Source organism: Nannobrachium achirus, assembly GCF_963921795.1.
Source record: "Nannobrachium achirus genome assembly, chromosome: 20".
Lineage (NCBI taxonomy): Eukaryota > Metazoa > Chordata > Actinopteri > Myctophiformes > Myctophidae > Nannobrachium > Nannobrachium achirus.
Window position 1 is genome coordinate 39,287,726 of NC_137827.1, and position 20,589 is coordinate 39,308,314.

Below are 20,589 nucleotides of genomic sequence, written 5' to 3' on the forward strand. Positions count from 1 at the left end.
GGCATAAGTGGACAAAGGCAAACAGATGGTCAAAACGGGTCCTATGACAACAGGTATAATGGGGTTTGCATTAAAGGGTAGGGCCGGAACCGGTTTGGGCCGAATCGCATGGATGAGCCCTGACAGCACATGGTTGGTGCTACAGACTCCAAATTTCGCACGCAGATAGCTCAGACCTTTGCCTACGTTCTTAGCTAGGCCTCGACCCGACCCGATATGCTGTTTTCCGGAACCAGCGCTAAAGGTTCGGAATCTCCATATGCAGAGTCCTGACTACTAATTGAAGCCAATGGACGCCGAATCTGAATGGCCCGAATCGCATGGATGAGCCCTGACAGCAAATGGTTGGTGCTACAGACTCCAAATTTCGCACACAGACAGCTCAGACCTTCGCCTACGTTCTTAGCTAGGCCTCGACCCGACCCGATACACAGTTTTTCGGATCCGGCACGAAAGATTTGGAATCTCCGTATGCGGAGATGACTGACATCGGGCTGTTCAGGAGCAAGCGCTGACTCATTGTGACATCACTTCATAAAAGGCTCTGACATCACATACGCTAGATGAGTCAACTAAAAATCTCTCTGAGTGTGGCATAAATTAAAGTCTTTCTTCCTCTCACTTCGAGGTGAGCAAAGTTCAGGGTGCTCTTCAGAGCGGTTGGGTTCAGGGGAATTAGCGGGCTGTGCCTTTAAGAGAACCAGGTGAATAATGTGGATAAGCCCGGGCAGTTCCCTCTTACGCTAAACTTTGTTCTGGGGGCGAAGAGATTTGGTGTAGAGGGGGTAAAAAAGCAGAAGACAGAAGTAAAGACCCCTGGGGGACCCCGGTTAACTAAATATGGGGTTTTGAAGTGGTTAAGCCAGATTTCTACTTTGGTGTGCAAGGGCGACCCGAAAACAAGGGGTGGACGGAAGAGAAAGCTCAGCCATTTTCAAAAGAGCTGTATCCTTTCTTGGCTTAAATAAATAAGTACATAAATAATATCCAAATTTCGCACGCAGATAGCTCAGACCTTTGCCTACGTTCTTAGCTAGGCCTCGACCCGACCCGATATGCGGTTTTCCGGAACCAACGCTAAAGGTTTGGAATCTCCATATGCGGAGTCCTGACTACTAATTGAAGCCAATGGACGCCGAATCCGAATGGCCCGAATCGCATGGATGAGCCCTGACAGCAAATGGTTGGTGCTACAGACTCCAAATTTCACACACAGACAGCTCAGACCTTTGCCTACGTTCTTAGCTAGGCCTCGACCCGACCCGATACACAGTTTTTCGGATCCGGCACGAAAGATTTGGAATCTCCGTATGCGGAGATGACTGACATCGAGCTGTTCCGGAGCAAGCGCTGACTCATTGTGACATCACTTCATAAAAGGCTCTGACATCACATACGCTAGATGAGTCAACTAAAAATCTCTCTGAGTGTGGCATAAACGAAAGTCTTTCTTCCTCTCACTTCGAGGTGAGCAAAGTTCAGGGTGCTCTTCAGAGCGGTTGGGTTCAGGGGAATTAGCGGGCTGTGCCTTTAAGAGAACCAGGTGAATAATGTGGATAAGCCCGGGCAGTTCCCTCTCACGCTAAACTTAAATAATAAAGGGGAATAAGGAGCCCAGGGGCTAGGGAACTCCGGGGCGCTCTGTAAGTAAAGTAAGGGGTGCTGTGTCTGCAGAGATCTCCATATATGGGCATAAGTGGACAAAGGCAAACAGATGGTCAAAACGGGTCCTATGACAACAGGTATAATGGGGTTTGCATTAAAGGGTAGGGCCGGAACCGGTTTGGGCCGAATCGCATGGATGAGCCCTGACAGCACATGGTTGGTGCTACAGACTCCAAATTTCGCACGCAGATAGCTCAGACCTTTGCCTACGTTCTTAGCTAGGCCTCGACCCGACCCGATATGCTGTTTTCCGGAACCAGCGCTAAAGGTTCGGAATCTCCATATGCAGAGTCCTGACTACTAATTGAAGCCAATGGACGCCGAATCTGAATGGCCCGAATCGCATGGATGAGCCCTGACAGCAAATGGTTGGTGCTACAGACTCCAAATTTCGCACACAGACAGCTCAGACCTTCGCCTACGTTCTTAGCTAGGCCTCGACCCGACCCGATACACAGTTTTTCGGATCCGGCACGAAAGATTTGGAATCTCCGTATGCGGAGATGACTGACATCGGGCTGTTCCGGAGCAAGCGCTGACTCATTGTGACATCACTTCATAAAAGGCTCTGACATCACATACGCTAGATGAGTCAACTAAAAATCTCTCTGAGTGTGGCATAAATTAATGTCTTTCTTCCTCTCACTTCGAGGTGAGCAAAGTTCAGGGTGCTCTTCAGAGCGGTTGGGTTCAGGGGAATTAGCGGGCTGTGCCTTTAAGAGAACCAGGTGAATAATGTGGATAAGCCCGGGCAGTTCCCTCTTACGCTAAACTTTGTTCTGGGGGCGAAGAGATTTGGTGTAGAGGGGGTAAAAAAGCAGAAGACAGAAGTAAAGACCCCTGGGGGACCCCGGTTAACTAAATATGGGGTTTTGAAGTGGTTAAGCCAGATTTCTACTTTGGTGTGCAAGGGCGACCCGAAAACAAGGGGTGGACGGAAGAGAAAGCTCAGCCATTTTCAAAAGAGCTGTATCCTTTCTTGGCTTAAATAAATAAGTACATAAATAATAATTTAAAAAAAAATGGCTAACCCTTCAGAGAAAACATTCCTGTGGGGAAATAGTCAGTCAATGTTTCAAAGACTTGCCCCTGGAACTGGGGTAGAGGAACAAAGCTTTAGCACCAAGTAGGAAATACAAATGCAGAAATGAATGCCACACTACACTACACGGTGGCTGTGGGACTGGGGCTGGGCACTCTTCAGACAGAGAGAAAAACACACATGAACGCACGCAAACCAAAGTCCAGCATGATGTTTTAAATAGCAGAGAGACTCATTCACATAATAAATGTTACAGGATCATTGATTAGGCAGCTGTTTCTGCTGTGCTGCTACACTGACATTAAATGTTGCATTTATTTTATGACATTAGTCTAATAATAACATTTAACATAACATCTCACATTCGACAACACGTCTAACATAACATCTCACCTAGCCAGACAATCTCAGAGATCTCCAGCTATACAAAGTACCAATGCAAAGCTGCAAACTCAAAGACTTTAGGTCTTTCATATAGGGACTGTGACTGTGTGACATAATTTATTTTCAAAGCAGTGGCTGTATGTTTTTGGCAGCCGTTATCGCTGCTGTTCTAGCCCATTTAAGCCCCTTTTCCACAGGCCCAACTCCACACCACTCCACACCACACCGCCCACTTGTGCCAGGTTTTCCACTACAAGGACCTGGGTATAGTGGTGTGAAAGTGGTACTAAACGGGGTACTAAAAAGTATCCACTCTAGAGTAGGTCTGAGCTAGGCCAAACAGGGCCAAACACATCATAATGACTGATCACTCACTGACTTTTCATTCAGACCACCAGGATATAGTTGTAATACATGATAATAGATTTTATTGTGTTATAACCACTATTATAATCTATTATAGTGTATTATAATTATCATAGTAATACATTAATACTTTATAATGTATTATAATCACAGTTATAATCCATTATAGTGCATTATAATTAGGGATAGTTGTAATACAAATGTATAATGTATTATAATCACAGTTAAAAGGGTCAATTTGTTTCTTACCGATAGGGGTACTTTTGTGTAATGGAAAATGTAGATATTTTTATGTGGTGCGGTGTGGTGTGGTGTAGTGTGGTGTGGTGTGGTGCTAAAACTGCAGTCGAAAAGGGGCTATAGTATACTAGATTTTTAGGCCACAGCGCAGCCTTCAAACCTAGTCCTATGTTGCGCAAATGAGGCACCCCAAGGTGCCCCAAGGTAGGGGAACGGAGCGACGGTGTGCCTGTGGCAGCCACATGGTTTGGTGAGCACCGGAGTGAAGGTGCACCTGACTGTGCGATGCGCCTGACACGCCTGATGGGAGACCCCTGCCAAACCACAACAACAAGTGTAGGGCCTACCTAAAGCCTCTTTGTACTCTCCCTCCACGTAGCAGAGTTTGGCCATCGTCAGGCTGGCCTCCTGCATGTAGTCAGCCTAAGGGACAGAAACAACATCATTAACCTGGTGTGATCATATCCTATTGTTGTTATCACGTTTTTTGGGGGTTTTGTTGCCAAACCCAAAGTCCTCAGAGTCCTAATCCACCAATTACTGATATTTTGACAGATATTTCGTCAAAAAGTGCTAAATTGCCAATCAATTTGAAAAACCTAAATAGAAAACGCAAAAACAGGCAATCTACTCACAACTCACAACACATCGCAACATGATGTGTTGTGAGCTTATAGATCTGCTATTTCTGAAGAATTTTCAGCTACAATGGCATGCCCAAAATAGGGACACCAGAAATCGGGACATATAACCTGCATAATTGCGGACACCAAATTCGTCCAAAAAGTGAAACAATGGCCGATATATTGACCATGCCGATACATTGTGGCTCTAATCAAAATGTGTTTAAACGTTATATCCCTCTATCCATCCGTACCTTGAGGTTTCCTCTGTCCAGGGCAGCTATGAGGTGTTTCTTGACCTCCACCAGTTTAGGTCTTGTCCCTCTGGGACTGGCTCCTTGTTTGATGGGATGCTCCTTTAGGTATGTCTGGAGCTTGCACTCCCCCAGCAGCAACTCCCCTAGGTCATCTAGAGAGAGAGAGAGAGAGAGAGAGAGAGAGAGAGAGAGAGAGACAGAGACACGTTGTACTGTTACTCTTTATAACTAATAGTCGACAAATAAAACATATATGCACATAACTGATGAAAAGCCTGTTTGGCCAAAATCCACCTCCATCTCTTACTCTAGTTGTGGTAATAATATCTGGGTGATCTACTAGGCAGTAGGCACACAGGGGTACAAAGCCAGATTTATACTTTGTTGCGTCATCAGCTTTCTTATAGATTGGCTATTTTTGGCTTGTGACACCACCATCATACAGTGGAGCATAAATTAGGCATAATGGAGGTGTCTGCTGGGCCTGTGCAGAGGTACTATATTTTTGGGAGGGTGTTTTGAGAAAAGAGAAGGAGAACAGAGCAACAGGAGGTTCCCCCGACTTCACCCCGAGGGATATTGATGCACACATCACCTGCAGTGAATCGAGGCTTTAAATAAATCCAACCGTGTCTCTTGTGCATTGCTTGTGCCCTATTTGCATGTTTTTTGCGCATACCATAAAATAAGCCTATAGTCCTCCTTCTCACAGCTGGCCTAGGGTCCAATCTGACCCAAAGCTCTTTGCTGCATGTCATCATCCCTCTCTGCTCTCCGGTCAGTCTCTCACAGTCACTACTGCTACTACTTCTGCTTCCATAGCAACACAAACAGGCTGAACAGCAGTGGTCCTTTACTGAGAACGGTGTCCTGCTAACAAGACATTTCAGACAGCAGACTGATTGATTAACCAATCAGTGTTCAACAAGGCCACGTAATAATGAACAACATCAATGCCTAATGCTTTTGGCATTTATATAGGCTACTTTCTCTCCATTACAGTGGGTCCATTTTGCCTCAAAGATGCACTACAGTACATTTATTCTCATTTCTTTGTTTTATTTGAACTTTCTCATTTTCTACTCTCCTTTTTTCTTTTGCACATTGTCTTAATGATGTTCCTAATGTTTTGTGTAAAGCACTTTCTATTGCCTTGTTGTCAGCTCTGCACCACTATTACTATACTATTTTAGCTTTAAGCTTGGCAATTTATTTTGCAACAAAATGTGCAATGAAGTACATCGGCTTTTTGTTTCTATTACTCACCCCATGGAGACATGAATTCATGGTTGTGTTTTGTTTTTGTCACATTCCTAAGCCAATAATTTGAGGAGACTGTGTCTCCATAGGGAACAAAGCAGGCTCTTTGCGTCTCCATAGGGAAACTCTGCTGGAAAAAAAATCTAAAACATTTCCCATGGACCACTAGTGCTTGGTGCCCCATTGGTTAAATAAACACTGTGCTATATACTAGTAAGACGCATCAGGGCGACATGATGCGACCTCGCCCTAAAGAGCGAGGTCGTGCCAATTCTTGGCCATCTGGCCAGTGATGTATATCGGACCCATATATTATTATTAGTTACCCATATATGGAGACCCCTGCATGGTAGTCAACAATGTTAAGTCAAAACATGCCCATATATGGGCATTGCCAAATATGGGCATTCCAGATATGTTAATATTGATGACATTTGGACAGGGATCTCCATTTATGGGCATGAAACGTATGTTAATTAGTAAAGCCAAGCAGGGCCTTGGCAAGTTAGGACCTGGGTTGATGCCTGGGGATCTCCATATATGGGCATAAAGGGTACCCTAATTTGATGAGGTGATGTCACGTGACATCACTTCCTGTACTGACTGAAGGATAGACGGACAAGATGCAACATTTCTCATGGTATACTGCGACCTTCGGTCGCAATAAATACAGTTTCCTTTCTTTGGCCTTGCCAACTGGTGGATAGTTGTTTATGTAGGATAACAGTTTATGCATCTTCAAAGACTAGTCAGCTTGCTCAAAAACAGCTACTGTAAACACAATGCAAATCAGCAAAAGAAGGGCTCAGCAGCAGCACTACAGTGAAAGATAACACAAAACCAAACAAATGGAAGAAAAACAGTGTAGCTCTCCCAGTCTCAGGCACCCAGCTACTTGGGTTTCTGAGAGACAGAGTTGTCATTCATTTTGTATTTTGCAAGATTTGACCAAGTCTTGCAACATGGATTAGTTGTGTGGTAAAGATGTTGGGGAGTGGTGTCGACACTCGACAGGCCAGGTCACATGATGCAAGCTTCAGCCTCTGTATTTACAGCAGTAGTCCAATTAAATCTAGTGGAATCTATAGTAGACCACCACAAATAAGTCTATGTCTGGAAAATACTGCTGAGCATAATATAAACATACCAGGTCATCTAGGATTAACTGTAGCCAAGCCATGCCGCTAAAGCTTGTGTGTGTGTGTGTGTGTGTGTGTGTGCGTGCGTGCGTGCGTGCGTGCGTGCTCAGAGGTGAACTGACCAGTAATCCTGTTGCTAAACTCTTTAAACGGTTCCTAGTCAGAGACCTGTGGGGATCATGGCTCACATGCACCAACTTAATGAATGGATAAAGTACTGCTCAACTACTGTCACTGATTTTCATGACTTTCAGAGGTGGACTGACCCTTCCCCTTTGATTTTATGGAGCAAAGACATTAGGATAGTAGGCTACATTCTCGTTCATTTCCTCATTTGTACCCATTTCGGTTACAAAACATAAACAAAACACAGACACACACACACACACACACACACACGCACACACACACACGTTTACGAGAACAGACTTATTCTGATATCAACCTTTGACTGAACCAGATTTTTAAAAGGCATATAAACAAAGCATTCCCTGCCCAGTGCCCACCCTGCATCATATGATACGGGTAGCAAATATGCCTACATACAATGTAACTGAACAGCATCTCGCCCATGTTGTTAGGTTATTTGTCGTGGTAGCAGAGTGGCGTTGGTAAACAGATATATGAAAAGGCAGCAACCAGAGATTTAGATACCATGATTGCCATCACAATGTTTTGACATTCAGTTGTAATGGGGAACTTATGGATGGGAACTTGGGAAGTACTGATAAGAAAAATAGCTTGCACTCCTCCAAAACTGATAAAAAGGAAATACAGTCAGCAGAGTCAAGCAAACTTTAATTACTGATGTGATCTTATGTGTAAATGAGAAGGTTCTAATCTTAAAATAACAGAACATGTGGTATGTTATTAATCAGGAGATTAATCAGAGTTCTCAAATAATATGTTTCCCATCTCTTTCTTTTTTTAAATCAGCTACAATACATTTACAGTATAACAAATGGCCAGTTAGACAATATTACTGTATCATGAATGCCTGGCTCTTACCTTCACATAGAAGTATCAAGTACGAGTTATAATCTCATAAATACCTCATTTGTGACAGCCACAATACATTTACTACAAATGGCTACTAGACAACATTACTGTATCAGGGAGGGATGGCTTCACATATCATGTATGAGTTATTAAGCTCATACATACTTAGTTATGACAGAATTGAGCACTTAATTAACGTACAATACACAGTAGTAACACTCTCCTCACTTCTGGTACATAGTATAATGTGCTGTAAAGGTTTCCTCATTCAAGCCCAGTTTGACAGCTAGCTTGTAGCTTAGCCACCTGAGGCTAATGAACTAAACTCTTGTCTGTATCAAAACAAGAATGCTGTCAAAACAGGAACCAATGGCTCTGACGTGGGAAATAAAGACGCCACAAACTAAACACCAGAGCATGGTGTTTGGGTTAACATTGAAACTGCCCAAAAAACAGAGTCGTGACTGGCATGGAGGAGGGACGGCTATGGAGCTGTGGACCTAGAAGCACTCTGCCAGCCGGCTCCAGGCTCTGGGTATCATGTCCAGGAAACACCGAGGCTCTGAGTCAGGCCAGGCCCCGGCCGGCGCTCACGACTCAATGAACCAACCATGGTGTAAAAGTAACTAAATACATTTACTCAAGTACTGTACTTATAAGTTCAATTTTGACTTTTGAGGTACTTCTACTTTACTGGAGTATTTCAAATGCCCAGTACTTGTACTTCTACTCCACTACATCTCGGATCCAATATTGTAATTTGACTCCTTTACATTTATTAGATTTTAGCTACTTTGGCGATTTCGATTATTATAACAAAATATACATTAACCACTTCAGATTAAAAAATTGGCCATTTGAAAATAGCGACACGACACATTACGAGCTTGTAGATCTGTTATTTCCAAAGATTTTTTATATTAAAATATGGGACTTTCTGCATAATGCTTTCTACCATTGGTACTTTAATTACATTGTTATAACAATGCTTTTGTACTTTTACTCGAGTACAATTTGAATTCCGGACTTGTACAGGTTGTAACAGTGTCTAACCCTACTTTTTTTAAGTATCAGTAAAGAGTGTGAGTACTTTTCCCACCACTCACTGCTCAATGAACCAACAGTAAAGTGAGTCTCACCGTTCGATATGAGTTTGGCTGACAGCTGTCGCACCAGCTCGGGTATTTTGTCCCATTGTCCTTCTGAGCGACACCGCTCTATCTCGTTGTCCAGCCGTGAGCCGGACTTCCTCGCGGTCATGTTGTTGTTGTTGTTGTTTGTGGACCAGAAGAACACAGCTGGAGGCTGATCCACTGATCCAGCAGACCAGCACTGACCGTCCGACCGTTTGTTTGGCAGGAGAAGCTAGCCTACAAAGCTACATGATCCCATATACCAGAGGGTCTGTGGCGTGTCCGTCCCCCTGACAACGCACTAGCCAATCACAGGCCATCAGCCTCCCGGGTTATGGTATCTTGGCTAGCCCTGAAAAAAAAAAAAAGAATACGATTTATATCATTTTGAGGAAACGAAATACTGCTATTTGTTCCAAAAGCTTTATTCAGGAACAAAACAAACACATGTACGTTTAAGCTAAAACCTAAAATATAACAAGCAGTTGACTTTGATTCATTTAGCTGATGCCCGCTGCTTCAGCTTCAGCCATGGGCGTGCCCGGCGTGCGACGTAAGTGGGCGTGTCACGTAGCGCTGCTGACGTATCACTGCCGTTGTTGACGTTACCATGGTAATGATGCATTGAGAGTTAACGCTCGATAACGCGCACCACCGTGTAGGTGGGCGTGTACATGTTGTGACGTGGCACTGCATTGTTGACGTTACCATGGTAACGCCTAATGTTGACAAACGTGGCCCTAAAAAGGCAGGCTCAAAGCAGACAGAGACCATTATCAATCAACTACTCATGATGATGACAATGCAGAAGACAAGTTCCCGTCTGACCGGCCAGAACTTTGTCCCACAGCACTTTACACTCTACCAGGAGACACACTACCTACATAGGTTTAACATGGACAAGATGGACACGGAGAACATCCAGCCAGGGAAGGACTCAAAGCCAGCAGCTGCCAAATCATCTCAGCCACTCAAGTATGATAGAGATTTCCTTCTGAGCCTCCAGTTCATCGCAGCCAGTACGAAGAAACCTGATGTCATTGATGTTGACATAGTCCTCGACAAGGCCAATATGACACCTCTGCTACGAGGCAAGAACTGTGGCCCAGGAAGATGTGAGCCCAGGAGGATCATCATTCCTGGCAACAATGTGCAACTGAACAAGGCCGAGAACGCCTGGAACCCATCCACCAAGAAGACGAGGCATGAGGAGGTCGAGGATCCAGAGGAGGTCAAGACTCAGGATCTATTCAAGCGTGTGCGCAGTGTCCTGAATAAGTTGACCCCCCAGAAGCTACAACGGCTGACGCAGCAAGTGACAGAGCTCAATATCGACACAGAGGACCGGCTAAAGGGAGTCATCAGCCTCATCTTTGAGAAGGCCATCTCCGAGCCCCACTTCTCTGCAGTCTACGCCAAAATGTGCCAATGCCTTATAGACCTCAAAGTCCCCTCCACTGATAAACTGGGAGTCTCTGTTAATTTCCGCAAGCTGCTGCTCAACTGCTGTCAGAAGCAGTTTGAGAAGGACACTGACAACGACAAGATACTTGAGAAGAAGCAGAAAGAGCTGGATGCTGCCCTGGGGGAGGAGAAGAAACACCTCAACGCGGAACTGGAGGTTTGGAAGAACAAGGCCAGGAGGTGCTCACTAGGCAACATGCAGTTCATTGGGGAAATGTTCAAGCTCAAGATGCTGAATCAAGGAATCATGCATGACTGTATCGTGAAGCTGCTGTTCAAACATCCTGACGAGGAATCCCTGGAGAGCCTGTGCAGACTTCTCACCACCATTGGCAAGGCCCTGGACTTTGATAAGTCCCAACCTTGCATGGACATGGACAAATACTTCAACCAGATGGAGAAAATAATCAAGGAGAGGAAGACCTCCTCCAGAATCCGGTTCATGCTACAGGACCTTTTCGACCTCCGACAGAATAACTGGGTACCCAGGCGAGGGGACCAGGGTCCCAAGACCATTGAACAAATCCACAAAGATGTAAAGATTGAGCACATGGAGCAAATGAAGGTCCAGCAGGCTCACATGTCCCAGGACTCCATCACTGGCTCAGGGGGCAGGATGGGTTGTGGAGTGCGTGGCAGAAAAGGCCATCACATCCCACGCCAGAGTAGCATGCGCCAGGATGAGGGCTGGAACCTACCCATCGATACTTCACGTCTCTCCAAAATTACAAAGACTCTTGACTCAAACAACAACATGCTTTCCCCAGGACCTATGAGGGGCAATTGGGGCAGCGGCTGCAGCGGCGGGGTCAGTGTCAAGCCTGCATATCTTAGCTCAGAGTCTGGCAACCGTCTAGCCACCAGCACCATGAACAGATTATCTTCTCTGCAGCAACCCTATTCTGTCGCTTCTCTGTACTCAAACATGCAAGTGCTTCAGAGAAATAGCCCTAATAGAGAGTGTGCCAGGAGCAAAGAGGATGTAAAGCAGGAGGCTGCTTCCACACCCCCACCTAGCCAGACACCCATCAAGGCTGCCTTGATCAAAGAGGAGCCGGAGAAGAAATCCACAGTTCAGACATCCACCAAGCCTGCCTTGACTGAGGAGGAGCTGGAGAAGAAATCCACAGCCATTATTGAAGAGTACCTCCAAGTCAACGACATGAAGGAGGCTCTGCAATGCGTGCAGGAGATGAACAGCACCCAGCTGCTGTTTGTGTTTGTGCGGACCAGCCTGGAGTCCACGCTAGAGCGCAACGCCATTGCCAGAGAGCACATGGGGCTGCTGCTCCATCAACTGACCAAGGCGGGAATGCTGCCCACACAGCAGTACTACAAAGGACTTCAAGACATCCTAGAGGTGGCAGAGGATCTGGCTATAGACATCCCCCATTTCTGGTTGTACTTGGCTGAGCTGGTCACCCCCATGCTCCATGAGGGAGGTATCCCAATGGGACAGCTTTTCAAAGAGATCTCCAAGCCTCTCATTCCTCTGGGTAAGGCCGGAGACCTGTTCGTCCACATACTCACTCTGCTCTGCAAAGGAATGAGCCATACAACGGTGGGAGCCATGTGGAGGGAGGCGGGCCTAAGCTGGAAAGACTTCCTGCCTGAGGACCAAGACATGAACACGTTTGTGACAGAGAAGAATTTGAAGTTCACCCTGGATGATGAGTCTGACAGTTGCAAGAAGAAGGTAGAGGTGAGCACACCAGAAATAAGCAAACAACAGGAGGAGTTGAGTGCTACAAAAATATGTAACCGGCAAGAGGTGAGCTCCACTGAAATTAGCAACCAGCAGGAGGAGGAGGAGGTGAGCACCACAGAAACATGCAACCAACAGGAGATGGTGGTGAGCACCCCTGAAATGAGCAACCAGACGGAGGAAGTGGTGATAACCACAGAAATATGCAACACTGGTGGTATATGCAGTTTGTCAGTTTCTGTGGTGAGCACCACATGCAACCAACAGGAGATGGTGAGCACACCTGAAATGAGCAACCAGACGGAGGAAGTGGTGATAACCACAGAAATATGCAATACCGGAATATGCAGTTTGTCCGTTTCTGTGGTGAGCACCACATGCAACCAACAGGAGATGGTGAGCACACCTGAAATGATCAACCAGCAAGAGGAGGAGGTGATAACCACAGAAATGTGCAACCAACAGGAGGTGGTGAGTTCCACTGAAATGAGCAACCAGCAGGAGCAAGAGGTGAGCACCACTGAAATGAACAACCAGCAGGTGATGCCTGCTGTCATGGAGGTAAAAGCAGAAGACCCAGTGTCATGGGTAACCATCGCCAGTCGTAAGCAGTCCAGACCGACACAGAGACCTGAAGGTCCTCCACCTGTGAAACCAACAGCACAGAGGCCTGGAGGCCCTCCACCTGTGAGGTCAACAGCACAGTCTGGAGGCCCAAAGCCAGTGTGGCTGCAAGAAGGCAAGACTGGGGAGAGACCTTTGAGGTCAACAGCACAGTCTGGAGGCCCAAAGCCAGTGTCAGTGTGGCTGCAAGAAGGCAAGACTGGGGAGAGACCTGTAAGGTCAACAGCACAGTCTGGAGGCCCAAAGCCAGTGTCAGTGTGGTTGCAAGAAGGCAAGACTGGGGAGAGACCTGTGAGGTCAACAGCACAGTCTGGAGGCCCAAAGCCAGTGTCAGTGTGGCTGCAAGAAGGCAAGACTGGGGAGAGACAGATGCGGGGATCAAGGCACCCTGACACCAACCGACTGTTTGTGGGAAACCTCCCTCGTGATGTGAAGGAGGCAGAGCTCAAAGAGGTCTTTGAGAAGTACGGAAAAGTCCTGAATGCCAGTATCAAGCAGAACGCAGGGAAGGGCCTTAATTTTGGCTTTGTGACCTTCAGCGACTCAACGCCTGTACAGAATCTCGTCCGCAACAAGCACATAAGGATTCGCGGGAACAGGCGTCTCAACTTGGAGCAGATAAAGGCAAGGGGGAGCACCAATCCCCATCAGTCTGAGCGTCGCCAGTAACATGGACTGCAGTATAGACATGTGGAACTCTGAGAAAGGAAAAACTGTGATTTAGGCTGTTTTTAAAGCCACACTAAATGTCCTGTGTCGTTTAGTTTTTTCTATTTCATTATTAATTCATAGTATTTAAAATTCAATTGTATATTATGTGAATGATGATTTATTATGTCTGTACCAAACAACTAAATAAAATACAGTATCTTAAATATATACAATGTCTTCGTGTCTATCTTGATACCAATCATTTTAAATTGTTTAAAACACATAAAGGAACCGGGTGCATCAGTGGAAATTAAACAAAATGATATGTCATTTTATCTAAAAGGTCATTTAACTGTGTTTATGTGTGTGTAAAGGATAATATTATTAGGCAGATATAGTTAGTCAAATAGGTAAAGGTCACCATTGCGACTATTATGTGGCCTATATGCCTATATGGGTTCAATAATTAAGTTTCATTTTCATGGTAAGTAAAGATTGTTTATTAAAATGAAATGTTATGCAATAATATTACTAGAGGTTCAACAGCTAAAGAGTTTGTCCCTTTTATGCCCATATTTGCAGATGCCTGATGTCATCATCAGTATATTCCCATATTTGGGCATTCAATTCGATCAATCAATCAATCAATCAATCAATCAATCAAGAAGGGTCTAAGAATCCGCCTCCTGTGTTTCTGAATCAGTGTACTGCAGTCAGGAATTGTTTTGTTTCAGAGCTATGAGCGTTTCTAAAGATGTAACTATAGCTATAGACAGAGTTCTGGCGCTCTCTAGTGGTCAACAAAAACAACTGCGATCTTCATCACAGTTTCAGTCAAAGTCTGCTCGCTTCTCGCATCATGTTTGATTATGAATCCTCCATTTAATACCACATAGTATAACAAATAAAAGACAATTATAAATAATAATACAACTGTTATTGTTGTAGTTGCTCTCCTCCGCCTCTTCGGTCGAGTGGTTGCTAGACAACCAACCATAGCAACCAAATAGCCAGTCACAGTGTGACTGTCCCGCCCAGGCTATGGGATCCAGATTCCAGAGATTGCAATGTTTGTCGCTTAGTTGTGACGTAGAAACATGGCACATGACATGTGTCTCCCCACAGACATAGAAAGGTAGACGCCTCTTCCGGCTGGGGGGTGCTGGTCCAAGACTCCTGGCAAGCCTCCCAATAACTCTACGCAATCCTCCAGAATTCTGAGGCGGGGGTCTTGGGAATTCTGAAGGACGCTTCCTTGTGCGTCACAGAATGGGAAGCTCGGTAGTCCAATCAGATGCAGGACTGGCAGGACTCCCTCTTTCCCATTGGAGGGGGCAGAATGCCTTCCGCAGTTCCACAGTTATGCACTTCCGCCAGGGGTGTTTGACCAGTCGCGCTAATGAACTGCAGCAGCGGAGGAGGTATCTAGCTTTTTATATCTGTGTGTCTCCCTGTCAAGACTGCAGCAGATCTCTTCAAGTGGGAGCAAGTCAAGGATAAATCATAAAGATATAGATTTCGTGAGTATATTCATTAAATCGCGGTCAATCTGTTGCTATGTTTACGTTGGGATCACTTTTGGAATCGCCTGTTTTTTGATGAAGCCTAAAAAAAGAGTGCTTGAATCATTTCTCATTGTGTATTACAGACTGTTTTTATTATTATTATATCTTCTGCATAATACTGTGTTCTATCTGTCTGTCATTCAATGCTATGAGAAAATATGACCTAAATTGAAGGTTTTTAAAGGGGCGTTTCCTCTTAGTTGACCTTGTACTGTACCTGCAGTGAACTGTACTGTCAACGAAAACTGTAGCTTATCATATGCAAACTTCTAATAACGTTTTCAATCAATCAATCAATCAATCAATGTGGTGTAAAGTAACTAGTACATTTACTTAAATACAATGTTGAGGTATTTGTTCTTTAGAGTATTTATAATTTCCAATATATTTAATTCTATAGGCCTACTTTTACACCACTACATTTATTTGAAAACTTTCTTTCCAGATATAGATTATAATATTATAAAGATACATTAACCACTTTAGCACTATTTTATACCTAGTCTATTTGAAAATAAATAGCTGAATCTACCAAAGCGTTTTAAGCGTGTAGATCTGCTATTTTCAAACATTTTGTACGTTTACGAACACTTTCATACTTTTACTCAAGTACATTTTGAATTCTGAACTTTTGCTTGTAACAGAGTATTTCTACATTGCAGTATTGATACTTTTACTTGACTAAAACATGTTAGTACTTTTTCCACTACAGGCTTGAATACCTTAGCAGCCGCCGCACTCATCAACTACAATCAGAAGAAGTGATGTCTTTGCGAATGTCCCCCGCAGGGGTTCTCTTCATAAACAGAATGTTGCGTGTATGTGCATCATCTGCCCGTGCACATGCAAAATGCAGGGACACACATACTGTAGTTCAACTCCCAAAGCGGATCTGGTGGTGGTGTGTGAGGAGAACTTTCTCAGATGATGGTCACCACAAGGTTAACGGGAGCAGCAACGGGGACGGAGCAGACAGGTCTGACCCTTCCTCCTTGAACCCTGGTCTGACTCCCAGGAGAGGAGTGCTGCTAGCGGGGAGGAGGAGATCCTTGTCTCCCCTGGAGAGGATCAGTAGCCTGCTGCCTCAGGATTCTCTGAGCCCCGAGGTGGCTCAGCTGAGAGAACGTCAAAGCCAGGGAGAACCTGAGGTGGGACACGTGGACGACGTGAAGGTCCCAAAGGATGACGGCGCTTTAGACACTTTGCACGAAGGAGAAAGCGTCCATATTCAGGAGGACCATTCAGAAACACAGGATCGTGCTCTCGCCTATGATCAGGGCCGTGGTCCTGTACCGTCCACTCTCCCCGGGGAGCGCTTGCTGGTGTTCGGGGAGCTGCTGGTCGCGGAGTACACGAAGCGAAGGGCGGAGTACAAGCACATGTTCAGACTTCAGCCTGGGGCGCGTCTGCAGAGCAACTGGGGCTGTGTTTTCCACAACGACGTGGCAGGTCAGCCTCCGGGCCTGTTCCTGAAGACCACCCAGGGGTTTCCCACCTTCATACGCCGCGCCAGCCTGGAGGATTATGTGCTCTACATGAAGAGGGCCCCAGCCATCTCTTACCCAAAGGTATTAACCAAGAAGCCTCTAGCACAGTGGTTCTCAAACATGTTCATGTCAAAGACCCCCAAATTGACACTTATTAGCCCTCGGACCCCCATTTGAAAAGATATGCCAGGGACCCCCATAAGAGAAGATTGTTACGGCTCTAGCAGTGATTCTTAATCATTTTAATTTCAAGGACCCCCAGTTTGACATGCGTTAGGCTACGGACCCCATTCAATGGCATTTCTATCTCTTGAGAGCCCAATTTATATTGTATAATGAATGTTAATTTTACTCAGAGAGTGTACAATTGGAACCAAATGGACACGTTAGTCCATGGTCAATTTTTACAATCTCTGGTTCCTATCTATGATTTAGCTGGGGACACATGGAACTCCCTCAAGGACTCCTGGGGGTCCCCGGACCCTACTCTGAGAACCAATGCTCCAGCCTAGCATGTGGCAAGAATTATTTTTCCAGAGGATCAATTAGAACTTTGCAGAGACATTGTTTTATAGTGTCTAATTATCATGTTGATAATTCTAATCTACTGTATGATGTGTTGACATAAAGTGTGATGTATCTCCCAAGGATGCCAATGCCATGCTGCTGATGATGGATATCACAGAGGGAGACTGTGTGTTGGAGTCAGGTTCTGGGTCAGGGGCTATGTCACTCTTTCTTTCCAGAGCAGGTAGGCCTTTAAATGATGGCTCAGCAGAGTTCAAGTTTAACATTAAAATTGTTGTGTTTTGTCATGATTATGCTATAGATAATAACTAGAACGTGCAATCCTAGGAAATTGCAAGTGTGGTTGCACTGACGAGTCGCGAGGAATCCACTAGGAAATTAATTCCGTCTTAGCAATTATATTATAAATATATTGTGATGTCAAGTGAATAATGACCAATCCTGTCGGATTGATCATGCTTGAAAAACGTCAGTTTAACAAAAAACAGGTTCACTTTAGCTGGCATAAAAGTTCTCAGACCTAGAACAATAATGTGTTGTCTATAGCAACCACATTAATTACACTTAGGTGTGGCTTCTTTGGTGTGGAACTTGGAGGGCAGTAGTAGTAGCCCTTCAGCCAGTTAGATTGCATGACCTGAAACTTCAGGATTCTGTTCTAGTACAAATTGGACACCGATTCAGGAGCCACAACCTTTTTGGCCCCCGTTTTGCAACAGTTGACTGTAAACAGTAATAATATGGCTTAATGGCAGTTTGCAAATATAAGCTACTCTTATACATAATATACTGTATATGATGAAGGAAAGTGGGGAAAGATCAGTAAGAAACATGAAAATATATATATATTGTTTTGTTACAAGCATCCCAGAAAAACACTTCTTAAGAATAATAAGTACAGTACATTCATTAGTTACACAAGTAGACTACACATTTTTACAGTAACTAACTATTTAGGGCACTCAACATTTTAGATGTCATGCTACACTTTTTCTTTGTGATTTGGTGTTGTTCCAATTTGGAACACCAACTTGGTGTTGTTCACACATGTGTTCTGTGTATCTGGGAATCATTTATTAACAGCTTATACAACATATTGAGGACTTTAAGAAAAAAAAAAGACTTCATTATACAAAAATGCCCATAATCTTTTTCACAATGTTTCCGGCAGAGCAGGTCTCTCATTCTGTGGACCTGAAAGGACAACTTTAGTTTTTTTACAACAAGGGTTCATATTTTAGATTGTAATCAGAGAAAAGAAAAGATGAGTGTTAAAATGTGTTCATTTACTGCTTTCTATTGTTTTAGCAATTTTAGTAGTTTGATTTCAGTGGGTGGGGGCATGCGTACAAGTACGTAGAAATCACTCAAACGATAGAAGTAAATGAAAACATTGTAACACTCATCTTTTCTTTTCTCTAATGACTATCTAAAATATGAATCCTTGTTGTAAAAAAACAAAGTTGTCCTTTAATGACCAAATGAATAGAAAAATCATACAAAAAAGTGTAGCATGACATCACAGGATCAACCCTTTTTCTTGAGCTTTTGGGTCTGTGGATCCAGGCCTAATTCAAATTTGAAATGACTAATGTTCTGTACACTCTTTGTGCTTTGCCTAGTGGGCTCCAAGGGCAGTGTTCTGAGTGTGGAGATCAGGGAGGACCACCACAAGAGAGCGGTGCTCAACTACAAGCGTTGGTGTGATTCATGGAGGCTGCGGCGAGGGGAGGAGTGGCCAGATAATGTCCAGTTCTACAACGCTGACCTCAAGGAATCCTCACTCCTCGCTGGCCGGGGGTTTCATTCAGTCAGTCAAACCTACTTTCACATTACACTGTTAAATGCACTGTACCTTGCCACAGTACTCTGCTGTATAGATGTGAATAGTGTGCCAGGCTGCCATCTAATTCAAAATCATTTTCTGACTGACATGTCTATCACAGATCGCTCTGGACATGATGAGTCCCCAGTTGGTCTTACCCACCGTGCTTCCTCATCTTCACCCTGGGGCTGTGTGCGCAGTCTACTTGGCAAAGTGAGCACCAAAATAAGCTTGAGATATAGCTGCAGTGTTCATTTTGTTGACTAAGATTTTGATATTTAGTCGACTAAACAATTTCAGATGACTTTGAATTAATGTGTTATTCAAAAGACAGACTAAATCTGTCAGTCAAAATTAACACTGTATAGCTGTGAATGTTTTATATTGTCGCCAGTCATTCAGCCTAGACTTATGTGCTTGGTTTCAAATTGCATTGGAGGACTGCCCATAAGTCCTACATCTCATTAGTCCTACATCTCATTAGTCCTACTTTGGTTAGGTTTAGGCATAGTTTTACTGAGGTTAGGTTTAGGCATAGTTTTACTGAGGTTAGGGCACCATTGCATTGTACTGCCATGAACAGAACAGAGAATGCAGCAATGACTGTTTGCTGCCTCTTGTCTTCTAACCAAGTATAACGCAGGTCGTAGAACTGTTGGATGGGATTCGATGTTCAGCTCTACCTCTGCTGTGCGAACGCATCATTGAGGTGCCATACCGAGACTGGCTGGTGGCCCCGGCACGCCAGAAAGATGGCAGCTTCTGTGTCAGTAAACCTATCACTGATGAAGTAGTAGAAGGGGCAAATGGAAACTCAGATGAGGAGAAAGGTGATCTTTATGTACATGTCAAGTCACTGTTGTGTACAATTTTGTAAAACTACAATTAATTGTTTCATCACTCACATTTCCCTTTTGGTTTGATTTTCCAGATGTGTTGACCACCGAAGAACGTCCACCTTTTGGGAGTGTCCCCTACATTGCTAGACCTCATCATGTGCAAATGAGCCACACAGGTCAGAGCCAACATCCCCAGAGGCGATATTGTAGCATTAATATGCATTTTTCTGTGTATTACCTGTAAGTTGTACTCTTTTTCACTTGCAGCATTCCTGATCAAACTAAGGAAGTGTGTCCGGTAGCAGCGTAACCCATGGATACTCCTGGACTGAAATGACATGTACTCTTGAAGGTTGACTTCTTTGGGTTGAATGAAGCGATATACAATTGTGTGGGGTACATTATGAAGGGAACAATAGACACCCAAGAAGAATGTAATATCTAGCCTTTATTTAAAACTCAAAAGGCTGGTCATCAAGCAAAAAAACAACACACCCAATCAAATCCCACTATATACTGATATATATATGTAACTGTTTAAATTATTTTCATAAAAGTTCTTTTCTTGACATAAATATTTACAGATGTACAAACATTAGTGCCTGCCTGTCAAGTGCTTCAGTAAATAAATAGAAAATAAGTGTCATGAACTCAATGTAGAAATATAATCAACAGTGGATGTGGATTTTGTGACTAATATCTAGTTGGCACACAAACAAAAGTGTATACTTAGTTGTATACTGTATATACATTTTTCTAAAATATATATCAAACAATGAATTGTATTAAGCCT

General features: G+C 44.1%; 2 protein-coding genes across 2 annotated transcripts in view; one reads left to right on the forward strand and one right to left on the reverse strand.

Annotated features, from left to right (window-relative positions):
- Positions 1-9,323, reverse strand: part of ttc7b (tetratricopeptide repeat domain 7B) — a 45,110-nt gene extending 35,787 nt beyond the window's left edge. Inside the window, exons 1-3 of the mRNA XM_080750373.1 lie at positions 9,115-9,323; positions 4,575-4,729; positions 4,045-4,120 (exon numbers count right to left, since the gene is read on the reverse strand). Coding sequence (XP_080606499.1) covers positions 4,045-4,120; positions 4,575-4,729; positions 9,115-9,235 — 352 coding nt within the window. The 5' untranslated portion in view covers positions 9,236-9,323. The remainder of the gene's footprint in view (positions 1-4,044; positions 4,121-4,574; positions 4,730-9,114) is intronic.
- Positions 9,324-14,994: 5,671 nt separating this feature from the next.
- Positions 14,995-20,191, forward strand: trmt61b (tRNA methyltransferase 61B). The gene is made up of 8 exons (XM_080750158.1): positions 14,995-15,072; positions 15,830-16,685; positions 17,253-17,355; positions 18,755-18,942; positions 19,079-19,170; positions 19,591-19,787; positions 19,889-19,972; positions 20,064-20,191. Exons 2-8 carry the CDS (start codon positions 15,882-15,884, stop codon positions 20,096-20,098), a joined length of 1,503 nt encoding a protein of 500 aa, XP_080606284.1. The 5' UTR covers positions 14,995-15,072; positions 15,830-15,881; the 3' UTR covers positions 20,099-20,191.
- Positions 20,192-20,589: the final 398 nt, after the last annotated feature.

Coding starts and splice junctions, on each gene's coding strand:
- trmt61b (XM_080750158.1), top strand. CDS start 15,882: ATGTCTTTGCGAATGTCCCCCGCAGGGGTTCTCTTCATAAACAGAATG. Junction 17,356..18,754: donor ACTCTTTCTTTCCAGAGCAG/GTAGGCCTTTAA, acceptor TGCTTTGCCTAG/TGGGCTCCAAGGGCAGTGTT. Junction 18,943..19,078: donor CTGGCCGGGGGTTTCATTCA/GTCAGTCAAACC, acceptor TGTCTATCACAG/ATCGCTCTGGACATGATGAG.